The sequence below is a fragment of the Corylus avellana genome, chromosome ca6 (assembly GCF_901000735.1).
Source record: "Corylus avellana chromosome ca6, CavTom2PMs-1.0".
Classification (NCBI taxonomy): Eukaryota; Viridiplantae; Streptophyta; class Magnoliopsida; order Fagales; family Betulaceae; genus Corylus; species Corylus avellana.
In genome coordinates this window covers 3,152,771-3,172,249 of record NC_081546.1, presented here as the reverse complement: position 1 = coordinate 3,172,249, position 19,479 = coordinate 3,152,771, and the positions used below count along the sequence as shown (strand labels likewise).

The following is a 19,479-nucleotide window of genomic DNA, read 5'->3' as shown; positions in this document are numbered from 1 at the left end:
TTTTTATTAACTTTTCTATATTTTTATATTTATTTGAAAAAAAATAATAAAATATTGTAAGTGAGCTTGCCACCTTTGATGAGAAAATTGTGGGGGAAGTGATTGATTCTCGCATTTCCCCAAGCTAAAATATAGTTTCTTTTTAGATCCAGTCAAGTTTGTCTCTTTGCTAGGAGGGTGGCAGCCAGGGAAAGTTTTATCCAGGATAAGTTATATATACCAAGTGTATGACTCTGACCGAGTCATTTTCTGAAAGTAACCGTTAAATTCGACGCCGACGTACGTAGGGAATCAAGCGAACACCGTTGTTTTGTTCGACCGGTAACGGCATCTATGGGTTCATGTCCCGTGTAATAAACCAAACCGTTAGGTAGTGTTTGAAGGAAGAATTAGTATTGTAATAGACTGAATAATTAATATAATATAATTAAGTTAAAATACATAAGTATAATAATATACTCTATTATAAAACACCGTGTCGGCAAGCAATAAAAATCTAAACAAAGAAATAGGAGAGCAAATCCAATAATTCTCCCTCTCACTTTTCCCTGTAAGTGCTTACAAAAATAATAATAAAAAAAAAATCCAAGAAGAAAAAAGTATAGTGGAGGACCTCACTAGTTTAGTGGGTAGTCACATGAAAGGTTGACTAGGAAAACTAGCTGGGAAATTTCTTGTTTGCTTGCTGTCTTCGTGCATTCCGGTGACGCTTCGAGTCAAGGATTGAAGATTCTCTTGATATAAGCAAAGTTATGGTACAGTCTGCTTGCTTCTACCCATTACTGAGTTCATGAGTTAACTCTAAGCTTTCATGAATCTCCCATCCCATGGCTTCCACCAGCAATAGAACTCAAACTGCCCCATCAACTACTCTTTACTCTTCTTTGTCTAAAGTACCCCAATGGAAATACGAAGTTTTCCTCAGTTTCAGAGGTAAAGACACCCGCTATAGTTTTACTGATCATCTATATGATGCTTTGGTTGAGAAAGGGGTCGTCACCTTTAGGGACGATGAGGAACTTGAGATGGGAAGACCAATTAAACCGGAACTCTTGGATGCAATCGAGACATCGAGAATGGCAGTCATCATTTTGTCAAGAAACTATGCGTCTTCCTCATGGTGCTTGGAAGAACTTGCAAAGATTGTTGAATGCATGAAAAAGCGAGGGATGAGAGTCTTGCCTGTTTTCTACTACTTGGATCCTAGCGTTGTGCGGTATCAAACGGACACTTTTGCTAATGCCTTTGCTAAACATGAGGAACGCTTCAAGGAGAACAAGGAGAACATAGAGATAGTGCAAACGTGGAGAGCTGCTTTGAGAGAAGTTGCCGATCTCTCCGGACGCCATTTAAAGAAGGATGGGTAACATTTACTGATCGTCTAGTCAATCATTTTTTCTTGCCTTGACTGCAAAATAGACCCTTATTACTATAATTTTTTTTTTTAGTGGTTATTGCTATAAGTGTATATGGAGTTTTACAAACAGCACTAAATATATATATTTTGCTAGCATGTTTGGTCGAAGATGAAGTGAAATTTACAAATAAGTTGGGAGATAATTATACAGTGTCCTTGATAGCACTCCAGATTCAAAACCATCAGAACAAATTCAAAATCCCCATGGATTAGGTGATAGATAGCTGGCATCCTTATGTTTTTAGTAAAGTCCAGCAATGTTCCTCATGTCTTCTACCCATGATCTACTCCTCATTCTTCTCCTTTTCTGTTACATTGTACATATCCCATCTAACCGGGTGAATGCAAAATCTTTCTCAGCAAAATTTTTATTGTATCCAAACAGGAGTTTTGAGTTTGAACTTTATTCTACAATTTACTCATTAATATTTAAGTTAAATATTTCACATGTTGGGTGAGAAATTTGAACCCACATGTGAGGAGAAGTGTTAGAATAATAAATTAACTATTTTCTATTAACTTAAATGCTCTCACAACTTAATTGGCAAATTACATTTCATACATAAAAAATCAAAAAATTATAAAAACTCTCCTAAACAAGAACATTTAAGTTAAAATTTATTATTTTATTTCTTTTTAGAAAATTTAACAAAGACAAATAGTCGCAAATGCCAACAAGTTAGATATTTAATATCAGACTTCAAACCCAAAAAGGCGTGGTGCCGCTAAAACATCTATTAAAAACCTCTTAACATATTTGTTATACACGTTAATCCCTTTATCCAGAGATTATAACATTACCTGGGTAAATTCTTTACACAACTAAGTCAGAACACTATAATCATTCAAAAGGCCCAAATACAAATCATTCAAAAGGCCCAAATACAAATATACCAGAAACATTGAATTTCATCTCGAGAGAAGCTCACCTCCATTTGAGTTAGCTTCCATTTCCTCCAATTTGTGGCTCAAATATTGCCACATCAATGAAATCTAAGAGATCAAAATAGTGGAAAACAATTTAGTCCTACCACACTAAGCCGCCTTCAACAATTACGCACAACCTTTTTCCTCCTCCTCCACGCCCAAACCTGACTACCGTAGTCTCTCATGCCACTAGCACCATTGCCATGGTCGATGATGCAGGAGAAAATTGAGAAAACTGTTATTTTAATTATGCATATGTATTTTAATTTTCTTTTTAAATAAGGATTGAGTTTTCTTTTTCATTACGATTATGTTTTCCCTTTTCTATTAGGATTAGGTCTTCCTTTTCCAATTAGGATAATTGGATTCTGAATTGCGACCGTCAATATCGCAATACATCTCCAAGTTTTGGGTCGCTAGACGCTGAGTTAACTCCGCAACCTGCCTCTGCAAGTCTTTTATCATCACGTCTTGTACACAGCGCTCATGGTAGGTGACTTCCTCATTCGGAACCTGCCCACGCCGACCACAACCACGAGTCATGAAAAATTAATGAAAAAAATTCACCCCAAGAAAATGTTAAGCTTTAATACCAACTGATGCCGGGCAGAATTAAGATTGTTTCGACAGCGTATAATAGCAGCAGAAACTAAGAATTGAATATTAAAAATGGAATATTGTAATAATTTCCTTTATTATTCTAGAAATTTCCATAATAGGCTTAGGCTTACTTTTGCTCGAAGTTTGCTTATTGTTATAAATACAGCATACCTAATATGTAAGAGGCAAAGTTTATGTATTTTGATTAATTTATCAATATGAAACACTCTATGAGTGATTTTCTATCCTCTTTGCCTTGATTTCTTGATAAAATATTGGTTTAAGAAGAGTTGTGATTCTATTATTGTTTGCTATTGCGAACCCACTATGCCACGTTTTTGCTGCTATTATAATCTGTCGGAACAATCTTAGTTCTGCCCGGCGTTAGTCGACCACCATAGACTCTAGCTCTGTTAACCTTAACTTTCTCCCAATAGTTTGCCGTTCGAAACCCTAATTGAATGGTTTTCACTTAGTCAGAAACCATGCTCCAACTTCGATACTTGGTCTCCAGGTCTGGTTCATGCTTATACCCGTCGCTTGGATTGACCTAGGTTAAACGTGGCTACAAGAAAAACTTTAATCTGAACGCCTCAAACAAGCTCTAAGGACAGATTGTCCAGCAAATTGTGCCGTCTGGATGTGGCATCCTCGAAGATGTGGCGTCCCCAACATCTTTTGCTACTTGTTGACCATGAACTATAAAAAGGAAACGTTGGCAATTAAGAGTCGTTCCACAACGTGCTCCAACACTAGCCACATGGTTTGAGGTTGAAGAGTGTCTTAGGTGGGTGAATGAAAAAGCAAGGAATGGTGGTGATGGCGGAGTTGACAAGGCCTTCACTTTGACCTTGGAGTTGTTGAATTGTTTCACTTTTTTGGTTCTATTGTAGTTTTGTTACTACATGTGGTTGTAGTCTCCTCTAGGGTAGGAGGTGAAATTGACAGATATGAGATATCATACAGTGTATATTAACATCAAACATAGACTGGGAGCTACTAATTCTAATCAAACCTAGTGCTAGCAAAACAGACCTCTGACTTCTCCTTTATAAGTCCTCTCAAAACTTGTAGAGTGGTATTTATATAGGGAGGGGCGTGCATTAGTCTGAAAATGTGGAGAATGGATTAAAATTGCTTTTCAGATTATCATCGAATGTTCAGTGTACTATGTGCGAACGTTCAATATACTATTACACAATAGTTTTAGGGTTGCTAGTCGAATGTTTGGTCAATGCCTAATGGTTTACAACCTAGGCAACGGTCTGGTCCCTAGGTAAAAGTTCGCACTAAGGGTTGGGTATGAATATTTGGTGGTCCCTCAGCGAACGTTTGGCCAGAAACTAAAATTGACTTTTTGGGCTGTTTTTAAAATAAAACATTTATCTAAAAAGGTGGAACTCTAAAAACTCTTTAGAAAGATTAATGTAGTGTTTATTGGTTTAAACACAATTGTTTTTAATAAATCATTTTTGACATTTTGGCCAAATCTGATCCCCTACAACCCGATCAACCCATTCAACCTATTACATGGGTATCGGATTAGCTCAACCCAAGCAAACCATTCAGTGAATTGGTCCACCAGTTACAACCTAGTTCAAAACCGATTTCAGTTGATATCATCTTGATTCCCTTGGATTTAGGCCATTTCAAGCCTGATTCATACCGGTTCTATAACAACCCAGGGAAAAACGTTAGTCGCATCTGCGCTATTACCCTAAAATGACTAGTCAATTTGAAACTTCCCTAGAATTCATTATAAAGCTTAGTTTCACCTAGTAACTAGGCAATGTGAGACTTAACACCCATGACTACCTTTATAAACCACCAACTTTATGTGGGCTTCTTATCATCTTCCTAATATGGGACCGAGGTGTTACAGGTTCAACCTTGGTTCTGATATTTTTAGGTTTGTTCAGGCAATTTTTAGTGAGTTTCATTCGGTTCAAAGCCGGTTCATTGATTCTCAAATCGGTTTAGTGCATTTTCATCCCGTTTCAGTGGGTCAAGTCTGGTTCAGACCAGTTTCATGCCATTTGACCCGGTTGAACGAGTTCAGACTGTCTTCAAGCTCAAAGAAGAAGAATAAATCCGATAGCTAATCTAAGTGGACCACATCACGCCTGAGTTAGGTTCGGTACGCCGACTCGTTAACCACCCAAGTGGGCTAACCCCTTTTCGATTCTAGGCCAAAGTCGGCCCCTTTTTGGTTTTTGGCATGAGTCAGCCCTTTTAGTTATTGGCCCAAGTCGGCCATTTCGAGACTGATCTAGGTCAGCCAATCCGTTAACTCCCTAAGTGGACCAGCTCACACTTGATTCATGCGTGTTGGATTCGAGTACCCAAGTGGGCTCATTTGTTGTTTTGGCCTAAGTCAACCCAGTTTTTAGATTTTGGCCTATGTCGGCTGAGTTTTTTTTTTTGACCCAAGTTAGCTCTGCATTCCGGCCCATGTTGGCCCTATCACCAGCCACCAATGCTACCATTTACCGTCGTTGCTGGCTGCCTATCAGGCGTTGTCTCCTCCGGCAGAGTCATATGTTAGTTTTCACCGTTGGCCTTAGTTTATAAGCCACCGTCTCCGACCAATTTCTGGCAATCACCGTCTCCACAAAAGGAAAAAAAAAATCCCTCTGTTTATATTTTCAAATTTAAGCTTTCAAAATCTTTCACCTTGAATTTGCTGGGATGTTAGAATATATAGAAAATATAATATATTTTTCGTATATTATATATTTGGTTAATATTGAAATAAGGAAAATGTTAATGTTACTACATAAATCCAACTTATGGCCAACTTCTCTCCTACGTGTCATTTAAAAAAAAAAAAAAATTGATAGAGAGGATTTTGAGATTTTGAAAATTTGGGAAAAAAGACAATTTGTTTGATTTAAAATTCAATTTTTTTTTTTACACGTAGGAGAGAAGTTGGCCATGAGTTAAGTTTGTGTTGCGTCCGTATCAAACCTCTTGAAATAATATCTATTTATGGGTTAATTATAATCAAATCTTGAGATTGTAATTTGATTACTATACTTGTATTTCTCATTACCTTATAAATATGGACCTTTGTATTATAACCAATCAAGTTAATGAGAACACAATGTTGCCCTTAGGGCAATTTAGAGTGGTGGACGTAGGTGTTTAACATCAAACCACTAGTAATTCCGTCAGTTTACTCTCATATTTCTTATTTCTCCACAAATCTCAACATTTTCTATGCTATCATTGTTGAGTTCCTCTCTTGTAGGACATCAAGGTGATGACTTGGCCAATCAGTTAAGTTTTGGCTAGCACCAGTGATTTTTTTTTTTTTTTTTTTTTTTTAAAAAAATTTATTTTTTCAGTTGTGGCTTTCAAGATCACTTGCTACTCTGTTGCTTCTTTAGGTAGTAGACTGCCGCATCAAACTGCCGAGTGGGGCAGCCTTGCTCTAGGTCAGTGAGCCATGGTAAAACAACAGTACTGAGTCAAGTTTTTGGCTCATCCTTAATAGTTTTAGGACCTTTATGCACTGTACTGCTTGGTTCTTTGGGTGTTTGTTGTGTTGCCCACCTTATTTTGTGTTGAATGTTTGATGTATGCACTGTATCTTCTACTTTCCCTTTCCTTTCTCCCTTTGTAATTGCTTGGAAATAAAAAGTTAACATTAATATATACTCTTCACATTAAAAAACTGAAAACCATGTTGTTCAATTTTTGGGACACATAATTCATTATGAGATGCACTCGATCAAGGACTTCACCAAGCAAAGAAAGTTCGACATGTGTTGTTGGTGCAACCCATGCCACCCGAAAACTTTCTCATATGCTTGCAAAAAACAACGCCACCCACCAGCAACGTTTGCATAGATGATACCGTCCACCGTCAACCTGCAAGATTCACGAAACAAACACACCAATGGAAATAAAAGCGTGTATGGGAAGAAAGAACAGAGAGAGGGATGAGTCGCACAACCTAAAAAAGAAAGAAAGAAAGTAAGACGTGACCACACAAGAAAGATAGTTTGCAAAACTTTCTAACTTTATTTTGAACGTGGTACACTTATATAGGGTAGGGTTAGGATGAGTAGTGCTATACACACCACCCCGCATGAGTACTAGTACGTATGGATTTAAAAAGAAAAGATAAACAAAATTTGAAAACAACGATTTTTTTTTTTTTTTTCAAAATCGTATGTATTGTTCTCCCATCGTGTACAGTTCACTCATACCGGGTGTGGTGTATAACACTACTCAGTTAGGATATCCTTTAATGTGACAATACATGTCAATTATTTTTGCACACAGGCTGCCACATCAGCTCTACATCAGTTGTTGTATTCAATTTTAGAGCTCTCTTTTTTGGGATGAACAAGCAAAACACCCATACTTACATATCTCCTTTGGGTTTGCATGATTTGCATTTTGCATTGACTAACCAAAAGATTTTCGTTCTTTCTTATAGGTATGAGTCAAAGGTTATCAAACGCATTGTTGAAAATATATTTCATGAATTGAATGATACACCCTCTAGTGTTTATAAGAATGGCCTTATTGGAATAGAGTCTCGTGTTGAGGAAATTGTGGATTTGTATATAGATATGGCGTCGGATGATGTTCGCTTTATAGGTATATGCGGGATGAGTGGAATTGGTAAGACAACTCTTGTAGAAGAAGTTTTTAAAAGGATCCGTCGTGAATTTCAAGTTAGCAGCTTACTTAGAAATGTTAGAACATTTAAGTTAGCTGATTTACAAGACCAACTCCTCATGGATATGAAGTTGGCAAGTAGAAGAGGTGAATGGGATATGGGTCAGCGAATCTATTTAACAAGCAATAGATTACGTAAGAAAAAGGTTCTTATCATTCTTGATGATGTGGATGAAGAAGAACAGTTAGAAACACTAGCAGGAAACCTTGATTGGTATGGCGCAGGAAGTAGGATCATCATCACTACTAAAGATTACCAATTGTTGACAAAGAATGGAGTGCAAAACATATACAAGGCAAGAAAAATGAACGCATCTGATGCTTTGCAACTCTTTAGTTGGAAAGCCTTCAACAAACCTCATTATGAAGAAGAATTTTCAGATTTGTGCAATGACTTTGTAAGTTATGCTAAAGGCCTTCCTTTAGCTCTTGAAGTTTTGGGTGCCTCCCTGTTTGGTAAAAGAATAGATATATGGAAAGCGGCTCGGGATAAACTAAAAGCAATACCTAGAACCAAAGGAATTCAGGATATACTTAAAATCAGTTTTGATGGACTGGACAAAACAGAGCAAAAACTTTTTTTACATATTGCGTGTTTCTTCCAAGGGGAGGACGAAGATCGAGTAGCAGATATATTACAAGGTTCCAGTTACCACCCAAAGATTGATATAGAAACTCTTGTGGACAAATCTCTCATTACTATTTTAGAGAGAAAATTGTGGATGCATAATTTATTACAAGAAATGGGTTGGGAAATTGTTCATCAAGAATCCCAAGAGCCAGGAGGACGCAGTAGGTTATGGCTTTGGAAAGATGTCCATCATGTACTAAAGAAGAACACCGTAAGTGAATTAGTATTATAGACATAACTTAGGGCATATATTTCTACAATCTTGCAAATCTTTGCTACATTAGCTAATTTCATTGTTCTTGGTTATATATTAGGGAACTACAGCGGTTGAAGGCATAATGCTAAACACGCCCCCACATAAAGAAGAACATCTGAATGCTGAAGCTTTCTCAAAGATGGAAAACCTAAAATTTATTCAAATTCATAATGTGCAACTTCCTCGAGGCCTCTCTTATCTTTCCAATAAGTTACGTTTGATGGAATGGCATGAATATCCTTTGAAGTCATTGCCAAGGAGCTTTCAACCAGACAAACTTGTTGAACTCATTATGCCTCGCAGCCACATTAGGCAACTACCCAAGGGATTTAGTGTAAGATTTTTACTTATGCAAGTGTTTTTTTTTTGTTTGTTTTTAATGATGAGGTTCTTGACAGCTTAATTTCCTAAATATTTTTTCATTCTTTTGTCGCAGAACTTAGGCAAGCTAAAAGTCATGGACCTTAGTGACTCACAAAACTTAATCAAGACTCCGGACTTCACCAAACTTGCAAATCTTGAGAGGGTGATTTTTCAAGGTTGCATAAGATTGTATGAGGTTCACCCATCTGTTGGAGTTCTCAAGCGTCTTACTCTATTAAATCTGAAAGATTGCAAATGTCTTGATAGCCTTCCACGAGAGCTCAATTTGGAATCTCTTGAAGTGTTTATCTTATCTGGCTGTTCAAGACTCAATAAGTTTCCAGAGATTGAAAGAAGTATGACACGTTTGTCGGAGCTTTATTTGGGTGGGACTGCCATAGAGGAACTACCATTATCAATTGAGCATCTAACTGGTCTCACCTTATTGAATCTTCAAGACTGCAACAACTTATCAGGTTTTCCGAGTGTCATTTGTAGTTTGACATCTCTTCAAACTCTCATTCTGTCTGGATGCAAGGTTCAACCACATAAATCATGGCATTCCTTGGGCCTCATCGCTCTATGCACATATTGTTTCTTTATTGCACAGCATCCTGAACCAGAGCCCAACTTCTTGTTGCCCCCGTCTTTGTCAGGTTTAGGCTCATTAGTATCTATAGATCTAAGTGACTGCAATCTGGATGATGGGGCTCTCCTCGATAATCTTAGTTGCTTATCTTCACTGCAGTCTCTAAATTTGAGCAAAAACCATTTTACATCCTTGCCTGACAGCGTTTCTCGACTTTCCAAGCTTAAATTTCTTTACTTGGACAATTGTAGCAGGCTTAAATCATTGACAAATATTCCGTTAAGTACACAATCTGTAATGGCACGAGAATGCACTTCATTGGAAAATTATTCAAATCAAGTTATAGTGTGGACTTCAGGTGAAACAGGATTCACGTTTATTAACTGCCTCAGCTTGGGGGACGATGAAGAATGCAAACTTAGTACTGTTTCCGACCAATTCGAGCTTGTTTATGAGACACTTAATGTGCGAAATATACACTTACAGCCATTGTGGCAAAGATTCATGGATGAGCAAATGGTCTCTCTCTCTCTCTCTCTCTCCCTCTCTGTCTCTCACTCACTGAAAATGTTTTTACTTTTTCCCGTGTACTATTTTGCAGGAGAAAATTGATCAAAGCGAAGGATTTCATGGCTTTTTGCGTCAAACTCGAATTCCAAAGTGGTTCACCCATCAGAACCGAGAAGGGTCATCTGTACCAATTCCGCTACCGCCCGACTTGTATGAAAATAGCAGTTGGAGAGGAATTGCGTTGTGTACTGTTTTTGAAGTCGATAAAAATTTGAACAATGAGGACTCTGCTGTTCAAGATTCAAAATGTTCTCATGAGTTTATATGTCGCTTGGACATGGATGGAGGTGTTGTAGATTCTCCCCTGGTGTTTACCTTCCCTCACAAGTACGATCGGCCTGGCTCGTTTGGACTTTGGCTATATATATCGCAAGCAAGGTGTAGGGAACGTTTAGATGTACGTGGCTGCATTAGCCCTTCAATTACCTGCAACAACCCAAATGTTGAGATTAAACTGTGCGGTGCACGTTTAGTATACGAGGAAGATATGGTAGAGTTTGTCCAAAATTTGAGCCAGGGACTTTTCGGGCGCCCTGATGACGTACTTCAACGTCATCAAGAATTCATAAACTGTCATATGGACTATTCCAATATTGGTGAAAGTGACTCGAAGCCCAGGCTGAAAAGAGAGCTTAAGACTCTGCTTTCAATATTGTATCAGGTCTCTCCCTATATTTCTTCACTGAAAAACATAAAATTTGTGTATCTATTTTTCTCTCACAGTTTGTATTTTACAGGGAGACCCAGCACGGAACCACTGGTACGATTATATCTTTCCTCGTATTTCGATTCCCAGATGGTTCGGTGATCAAAATTTTGTGTCCGACATAAGAATGCAGCTGCCTCCAGATTTGCATAACAATACGAGATGGATGGGATTCTCTGTATATGCTCTGTATTCTGTGTACAAGCACCCAGCTGGTTCTGGTCAGGATTCAACAATTATTTTAAGTTTTTCTGGTCTTTCTGTCGGGGAAGCTCCTTCTGCACCTTACATGGCCTTTCCGCTGTCTAAAGACATTTTTTCCGGGTCACGTCGACTTTTGGTATTTTATATACCACGCGTGCTATTTGGGTTGAATCAGTGTAGCGAGCTTTGGGCCTCATTCCAAAGCAATAACGCCGGTGTAGTGAAGGTTGAAAGGTGTGGAATCCGTCTTGTATACGAGGAAGATATTGAAGAGTCTGTGGAAACGTTAGTCCAGTGCATGTTAGAGTGCCCAGATGAGTATCATGAATCTTATTACCGAAATCTTTTTGCTCAAGTTGTAGAACTACAAGGCTGCGACCATGGAAAAGATTTTAGTTGCTCTTTCTCATTGCAAAGGTAAATTAATGTTCACTGGAAACAATTTTCTTATCATACTAATTGCTTGAATAAGCGAATTGTGAAATATATAGATATTCTTATATATTTTGCAGGAAGCCTCCCATGCCAGAGCTTATTGAAAATGTAGCAGAGGAGGGTTGTACTTCACCCGAAACATTTTCAAATCAAGTAGGCACTTCAAGCAATTCAACATCTTTAGTTTTAGCCGTACCGTTACGGGATGAGCAATGTGGAAGTACTTCGTCAATAGCCATCCTTGAATATTGGTTCAAAACATACATGCAGGTCTCTCTCTCTCTCTCTCTCTCTCTCTCTAACGCACACGCACGCACAAACTGAACATAAACATTAATTTCTTTTTTGTTTTTTGTACCATACACAAACATTAATTTCTAATCAAGTGTTTTTCAGGACTACTACTACAACGTTAACGTTATCGGCGCCGTATTCAGACATTGTTTTCCTCAAAGTGAAATCCCACAGTGGTTCTGCCATCAGAGAGATAGGCCCACAGTGAGAATGCCGCTACCTCCAAATTTGTATAATAATCCTGATTGGATGGGAGTTGCTGTGTGTGCTGTTTTCTCATTTCACAAGCATCCAACTGCCATAAATTTGGATTCGGGATTTCCTCATCGCTTCATGTGTCATTTGGAAACCAACCTTGGTTGCATGAGTCCGTTATGGGAGTATAGCATCAGTGAAGACGAGGTATTAATTTCGTTATACCAACGTGCATTCCTGTGGGTGTTGTTCATTCCACGTGGGGCGTTTTCACATCACTGGAGTCAAGTCACTTGGGCTGAGTTCCGGTTTCTAAGCGATAGTCCAGATGTCTCAGCGCTCAAGTGTGGGGTTGGTCTTGTAGGCCGGCAAAATATGGAAGAGTTTAATCGTACAATTGTACAACTCATAACCTCGGTTGATGTCTATTTGAAGGACATACGTAGCTCTTGTATGGAGGGCGCAGTCTGTGAAAGATTGACCATTTATGATGATAAAAGGTTGCCCATTTGCACAAGGAAAAAGAAAAGAATGTTGCCCATTGCTCAGGGGGATCCACACCCACACCCACACCATCGCTTCTACGACACGGGTTACAAAACGGGCCCGCTGGTAAGAATTCTAATGATCGATCCACATCCTCACAATTATCTCTCTCTGATTCGACACTATTTTTATCTTACAGGACTTTCATCCGTCCATGCATTATAATTATTGCTTCCCTCCGAGTAAAGTAACTCAAGAGTGGTTCAGTCATAAAAATTCGGGGTATTCAGTGACAATTGACATACCACCAAATTTGTACAATGATAACAATTGGATGGGACTCGCTCTATGTGCTTGTTTTTCCATTGGCGGGGATCTAGAAACCATCCTTCACACTTGGCTTTCAAAAATTGGGCACTTCCTACATTGTCAATTCCGAACAAATATAGATAGTCTGGATAATTTTTTCGGGGCTTGTGGCACCACAAGAGAAGAAATTGTGTGGTTAATTAGTCTAGGTCGATTCATTTGGATATCCTACGTACCGGGTGAGCCATTTAAGGATATGTTGCGCCAGTGCAGCCACATTGAAGCTTCATTTGTAAGTGATTGGCCAGGTGTGACAGTGCAAAAATGTGGGCTTCGTCTTTTGTACCAGCATGATCAGGTAGAATTTGAGCAAAAATTAAAACACTGCGACGCCTTGATTTTTAAACATGCGGAGTCTTTGCATCAATTTATCCTTGATCGAGACAAAATAATTGAGCAAAACCCAACTGTCTACTCTCTCTCCCCATTGGAATTCTTTGAAAGACCTGCTCAACTATGCAAAAGAGACCTATTGGTAAGAAATTATGAGTATGCATGCCATTCTTCAAATTTTGCCATAAACCCTCCCTCTCTTTCTTTGTCTCTCTCCCTGACTAATGCACACCACACCACACCTTCTATACATTCATTTTGCAGGACTTTGATGGATGCTCTGAATACAGTTTGTGTTTCCCTCCAAGAGAAATCCTATATTGGTTCAGCCACTCTAGTAATGAGTCGTCAGTGACAATTGATGTACAACCTACAAATTTGTACGATGACAGTGGTTGGATGGGACTTTTTCTATGTGCTTATTTTTCAGTCCATGAGGATCAAACTGCCATCCTTGAAAATCCCGATTCAGCATTATTTTCTCACCAACTTATTTGTTATTTGACAAGCAATGTAGCTGGCCCGGAGCTACAATTCCATGTCCATGGCACCACTGAAGAAGAATTTAGGCGGTTATATATAAAAGATGAATTTATTTGGCTGTCATATATTCCACTTGGGTCATTACCGGATTGGTTGAATCAATGCACTTGCCTGGAGGCTTTATTCTTTAGCGATTGGCCAGGTTTAATGGTACAGAGATGTGGGCTTCGTTTCTTCCACGCGCATGATATGGAGGAGTTTGAGAAAATAATATTCCGTTGCTGCTTGGTTTCTGAAAATCGGGGATTCCATCCATCAAAAAGCGAAAGTAGTGGAGCTAAGAATCAACCCTGGAAAAAGGTACTATTTCCTCGCAACCAAAGCAACCTTCCCGTAAGGTCTCAAAATTAATTTCAGAAAGTTGGTAACCATTGGGGAGAGAAATCTCAAGGGAGCCAAACAAGAAGAATAAGTTAGTATACATATATATTAGACACTACTTCTAGCCCAAAAATTTATACTATTGAGTTTGGGTTCACTTAGATATATTAACTATTCTTGTAATTTGTACTTTGTCAATGTGAGACACAAACCTCTCAAATACAGACACAATAAATTAATACACATTGAGAACTAACTTTCTGAGAAAATTTGGAAAAACCCGGCATTTTTCATTAAAAAACTATATATGAGTATTTGATTTCCTCTCCTTTCTTTCACTCTCACTCATCATACACAATATTTCTATTTTATGTACAGGACTTTGATCCATGCCTTGTCTATAACTCTTGTTTTCCTCCAAATGACATTCTGAATTGGTTCAGCCATCGGAGTAATAAGCCCCCAGTGACAATTCGTCTACCTCCAAATTTGTACGATGATTGTACTTGGATGGGACTTGCTCTTTGTGTTTCTTTCTCAGTCAAGAAGCATTGTACTGTTGATTGCACCCTTATTTGTCGGTTGGAAACCGATATTGGAAGTTTGGAACGTCTCCATATGTATCACTTCACTAAAGAAGATCTCGTGCTGTTACAGCTAGGTGGATTCATTTGGTTGTCTTATATACCACGTGGCTCGTTTCCAAACTGGTTGAATGAGAGCAGTTTCATTAAGGCTTCAATTAAGACCTATTGCAGAAGTGCGGGTTCCGACTTTTGTACCAGCCTACGCTTGACCGTGAAGGAGTGTGGGTTCCGTCTTTTGTACCAGAACAAAGAGACAGAGTTTAAGGAAACAATAAGACACTGCACATCATCGTTGTCAGAAGTGTGGGATGTCATTCATGCCAATGCGAAGAAGGTTAAGCAAAATCACATGGACAAAGCAACTGAGCCCAGTACAACCAGCAACTCTGATGGTCTGAGGCTTGAAGATAAGGGCAAAAGAATCGTAGAAAAATAACCTCTCGTCTACTTGGGCTGCTGCTTTTGTTAATTCTTTCTTGATTTATCGTAAGTCCTCTATTCCTCTAGTTTCTATCATGAGTTTATTAAAAGAAACTCTTCATTTTTACTGTCTAAATACGTCATAAACAATATATTCTTCAGAAAAAATGTCGGTATTTGATTGGGTGGCACCTATCTAGAATTTCTTAGACACAGCTGATAATTTATATTTATTTTATAATTATGATTAGATCTATAAAATTTAATCTGGGCGCCATAAAATGAATCTAGCTTCTTCATTTTAAGTGAAATATAAAAGATCTTGATTCATTTTCTCGAGGGTTTAATTTAGAGTTACATCCACTTTGTCATAAAGATAATTCACATATTATTTAGTTTTTCTGAGATATACCTAGCATTGTCAATGCATGTGTCATTGTCCTACTTACAGAAGAAAGCTTGAATAGTGTGAATCTACATGTAAAGAGTATGTGATATGCTACATTGGTCACTATCGGGGGCGGAACTAGTCAATTAAGAGTGGGGGACAAAGTGTAAAAATTTAATTTTTGGGGGAACATTTCGGAAAAACCTATAAATTTTAAGAGTAAAATTTTAAATTTTAAGGGTAATTTTAAAATTTTGGGACCTATGTACAGGTCCGCCCCTGGTCACTATGCGCCATGTGCTGCTTCTACATGTATCCGACATGTATGTTGTTTATTTTTGAAAATTCAGAAAAACAATATATGCTAGTCTTTTTTTATATTATAAAGAGTATGTTTGTTATTTTGGGTAAGAGAAGAGGGACATTAGGACCCAATGATGGATTGGATGGCATTTTGCAAATATTGAAACATTGAAAAAATATTGCAAAAAAGAAGATAGTTAAAGAGGGTAAGTGTAGTTAACCCATATATTATGAGCTTGCCACGGTAAAAAATTGACTGGACATCTATCATTACTGAGTGCAACAAATCACGTGTTACTTTTATTTTATATATATATATATATATATATATATATATATATATAAAGAGATGAAGAATTGGGACTAATCCTAGTAAACTGTTCTTAAGTTTCTATCAAGCCTTTGTTTGGTTCCAGTTTCTCCTTAAAGCAATCAACGCAGCAAAATGTGAGGAAATATCCGTCCTTGCTTGTAGTACTGGTGATGCGAGAATCCCTATTGACTGTAAAGCACTAAACTAACAGGCCAAATGAAAATGCATTTGGCAATGAATTGAAAGTACACTTAACTGCAAAGAATAATAGGGAATTACAGTAATTATTCTTATAATTTTGGTAACTTTCTCCGAAGTTGGAAATCACAAACGATGTACAGCAGGACAAAGTTTGTCTCCGAAAAACTAAATAATATGGGCAAAAATCTTCATTACAAGGTGAATGTAACTCTAAATTCTCTATATATTTTACTTGAATTGAGAAGATTCATTTTCTGGTAGACATTTTTTTCTTTCTTTTTTATGAAGAATAAATTGTTTCTTATGTATTTAGGCAGTACAAACGATGAGTTTCTTTTAATAGAATTATTATAGAAACACTAGAGGAATAGATGACATACTAGAAGTGTAGAAGGAAGAGCCCCCTAATTAACAAAAGCAACAGCTAGCCCAAGTAGTGGGGAGGTTATTCTACAATTCTCTTGCCCTTATCTTTACGCCCCAGACCATCAGAGCTGCTGGTTGTACAACTTGTGCTGGCCTCAGCTGCTTTGTCATCCGTCTTTTCATTGGCATTAATCGTTAATTGATCGATAATTTCTTGGGTTTGGCTTAATTGTCTTACCATTTCCTCAAACTCTATCTCATCGTTTTGGTACAAAAGACGGAAACCACACCTCTGCACGGTCAAACCTTGGTAATCGGTCTCAATTAAAGCCTTAATGAAACTGCTCTGATTAATTAACCAATTTGGAAACAACCCAAGTGGTATATAAGACAGCCAAATGAATCCATCTAGCCGTAACAACGTGAGATCTTCTTTAGTGAGGCAATACATATGAGGAGGTTTCAGACGACCAACAGCGATTTCCAACTGACAAATAAGGTTGCAAGCAGGAAGAGTACAATGTTCTTCGAGTGAGAAGGAAACACAGAAGGCAAGTCCCATCAAAGTAGGATCATTGTCCAAATTCGGAGGTAGAGAGATTGTCAATTGGAGCTCATCACTTCGATAGCTGAACCACTCCAAAATTTCATTTGGAGGAAAACAAGAGTTATAGACAAGACATGGATCAAAATCCTGTAAATTAAAATAGAATTGTTAATAAAGAAAAGGAGAGAAAATAAATCAAGTACTCGAATGGTTTCTTAATTACCGTCCGGTTGCTTTGATAATTATTGCAGGGTCCCGGTGGTCCACCACTTTCGCCGCCTTCAGGAATAGGTATTGATGGATAGAATCCCCAACTGAATATTATTTTCTCGAACTCCTCGTCATGCAAGTGGAAGAAACGAAGCCCACATTTCTGGGCCATTAAACCTGGCCGATCGCTTAAGAATGAAGCCTCCAGGCAACCGCATTGATTCAACCAATCTGGTAATGACCCACGTGGAATATATGACAGCCAAAGAAATTCATCTTTTATATATAGCCGCCTCAATTCTTCTTTAGTGGTGCCATGGACATGGAGTACTACTCCTCCTTGCTCCGGGGCAGCTACATTGCTTTCCAAATAACAATTTAGTTGGTGAGAAATTGCTGAATCGGGATTTTCAAGGATGGCCGTTTGATCCTCATGGACTGAAAAAAAAAGCACATAGAAATAGTCCCATCCAACCACTGTCATCGTACCAATTTGTGGGGACATCAATTTTCACTGACGGCTCAATACTACGGTGGCTGAACCACTGTAGGATTTCTCTTGGAGGCAAACACAAGTTGAATTCAGAGCATCCATCAAAGTCCTGTAAAATGAATATATAGATGGTAATATTTGCCGAGTTGAATATATATATATATATATATATATATAATTCTCAGATACTCATGATATATAATTTCTTACCAATAGGTCACTTTTGTCGAGTTGATCAGGCTCCGCTTGATCAATAGATCTTATAGATATTTCAGACAAGAAGCCCTTCATAGAGTAGTCAGTTGGTACGAGTCCAACTTCTACATCATGATCTGGGTTTTGGCCACATATTTTTGCTAGATCAGATCTAAATTGAGCAATAGAATCCACATATTCAAAAATCAAGGCGTTGCAGTGTTCTAGTTTTTGCTCAAATTCTACCCGATCATGCTTGTACAAAAGACGAAGCCCACATTTCTGCACCGTCACACCTGGCCAATCACTTACAAATGAAGCTTCAATGCGGCTGCACTGACGCAACACGTACTTAAATTTGTGACCCGGTTAGTAGTTTATACAAATGAATCGGCCTAGCTCAATTAACCATATGATTTCTGCTTTATTGGTTTCCCACATCAGGACATAATCATCCAGACCAGCTTCACTCGTTCGGAATACACTGTATATGAAGTGCGGAATTTTTGAAACCCAATTGTCATTGATGGTTTCTGGATCCCCGTCCATTGAAAAAGAAATACAGAGAGCGAGTCCCATCCAATTGTTGTCATTGTACAAATTTGGTGGTATGTCAATTGTCACCGAGTGCCCACGACTTTGAGGACTGAACCACACCTGGGTTATCTTACTTGGAGGGAAGCAATAACTAAATTCGGAGGACGGGTGAAAGTCCTGTAAAAATAGAAATTAATTATAGTACGTATGTGTCCGATGAGTGAGTGAGAGAGAGAGAGAGATGATTGTGAGGGTGTGGATCGGATCATCAGAATTCTTACCAGCGGGCCCCTTCTGTGAGGGTCTGGGTCCTCAAAGTAGTGCATTTGCTCCCCCAGAGTAGGGAACGATAGTTCAGGGATATAATAGTAGATGTTTGTTGAATATTTTCAGCTTGCTTATTTCATTGTTATGATTGGGTATATATACAAAGTATTTGCGGTTACAAATTAGGCAAAGGAATACACAATGAAAGAGAGTTTTCTTTTCTAGAATGATTTGCTTGATTTGATTTTGGTTTCCTTGTGTGTTGTAGCCGTTGCTTGATTTGTGGCTGTCCTGTGGGTTGCCTTGTGTGCTATAGCCGTTGGTTGAAGTGTGGCTGGCGTGTGGGATTTGTTTCCATATGAGCTTGGTTCTCCATTACGCCCCCTCAAGCGAGACAAGTGGCATACTATGTTGAGCTTGGTGCGCATGAGGGAAAAAGGAGAGGATGCAGTGGGTTTAGTAAAGATGTCGGCTAAGTTATCTTTGCTTGAGATGAAGCGTACTGCTAGTGTTTTAGCCGCAACTTTATCACGAACAAAATGAAAGTCAATTTCAATATGCTTGGTGCGAGCATGAAATGCAGGATTGACAGAGAGGTATGTGGCACCAATGTTGTCACACCAAAGGGTTGGGGGTGAAGGGAGAAAGATACCAAGGTCGCGGAGCAGAGATTGAAGCCAAAGAAGTTCAGTCGCAGTGGTAGCAAGGGTGCGATATTCAG

The 19,479-nt window shown here is 38.4% G+C and overlaps 1 protein-coding gene across 1 annotated transcript; it reads left to right on the top strand.

Annotated features, from left to right (window-relative positions):
• The first annotated feature begins 827 nt into the window (after positions 1-827).
• LOC132183968 (uncharacterized) lies at positions 828-15,024 on the top strand. Its single transcript, XM_059597446.1, has 10 exons — positions 828-1,363; positions 7,392-8,478; positions 8,582-8,857; positions 8,960-9,994; positions 10,077-10,706; positions 10,783-11,372; positions 11,468-11,660; positions 11,787-12,491; positions 13,332-13,910; positions 14,310-15,024. The coding sequence occupies exons 1-10, from the start codon at positions 828-830 to the stop codon at positions 14,952-14,954; spliced, it is 6,276 nt and encodes a 2,091-aa protein (XP_059453429.1). The 3' UTR covers positions 14,955-15,024.
• Positions 15,025-19,479: the final 4,455 nt, after the last annotated feature.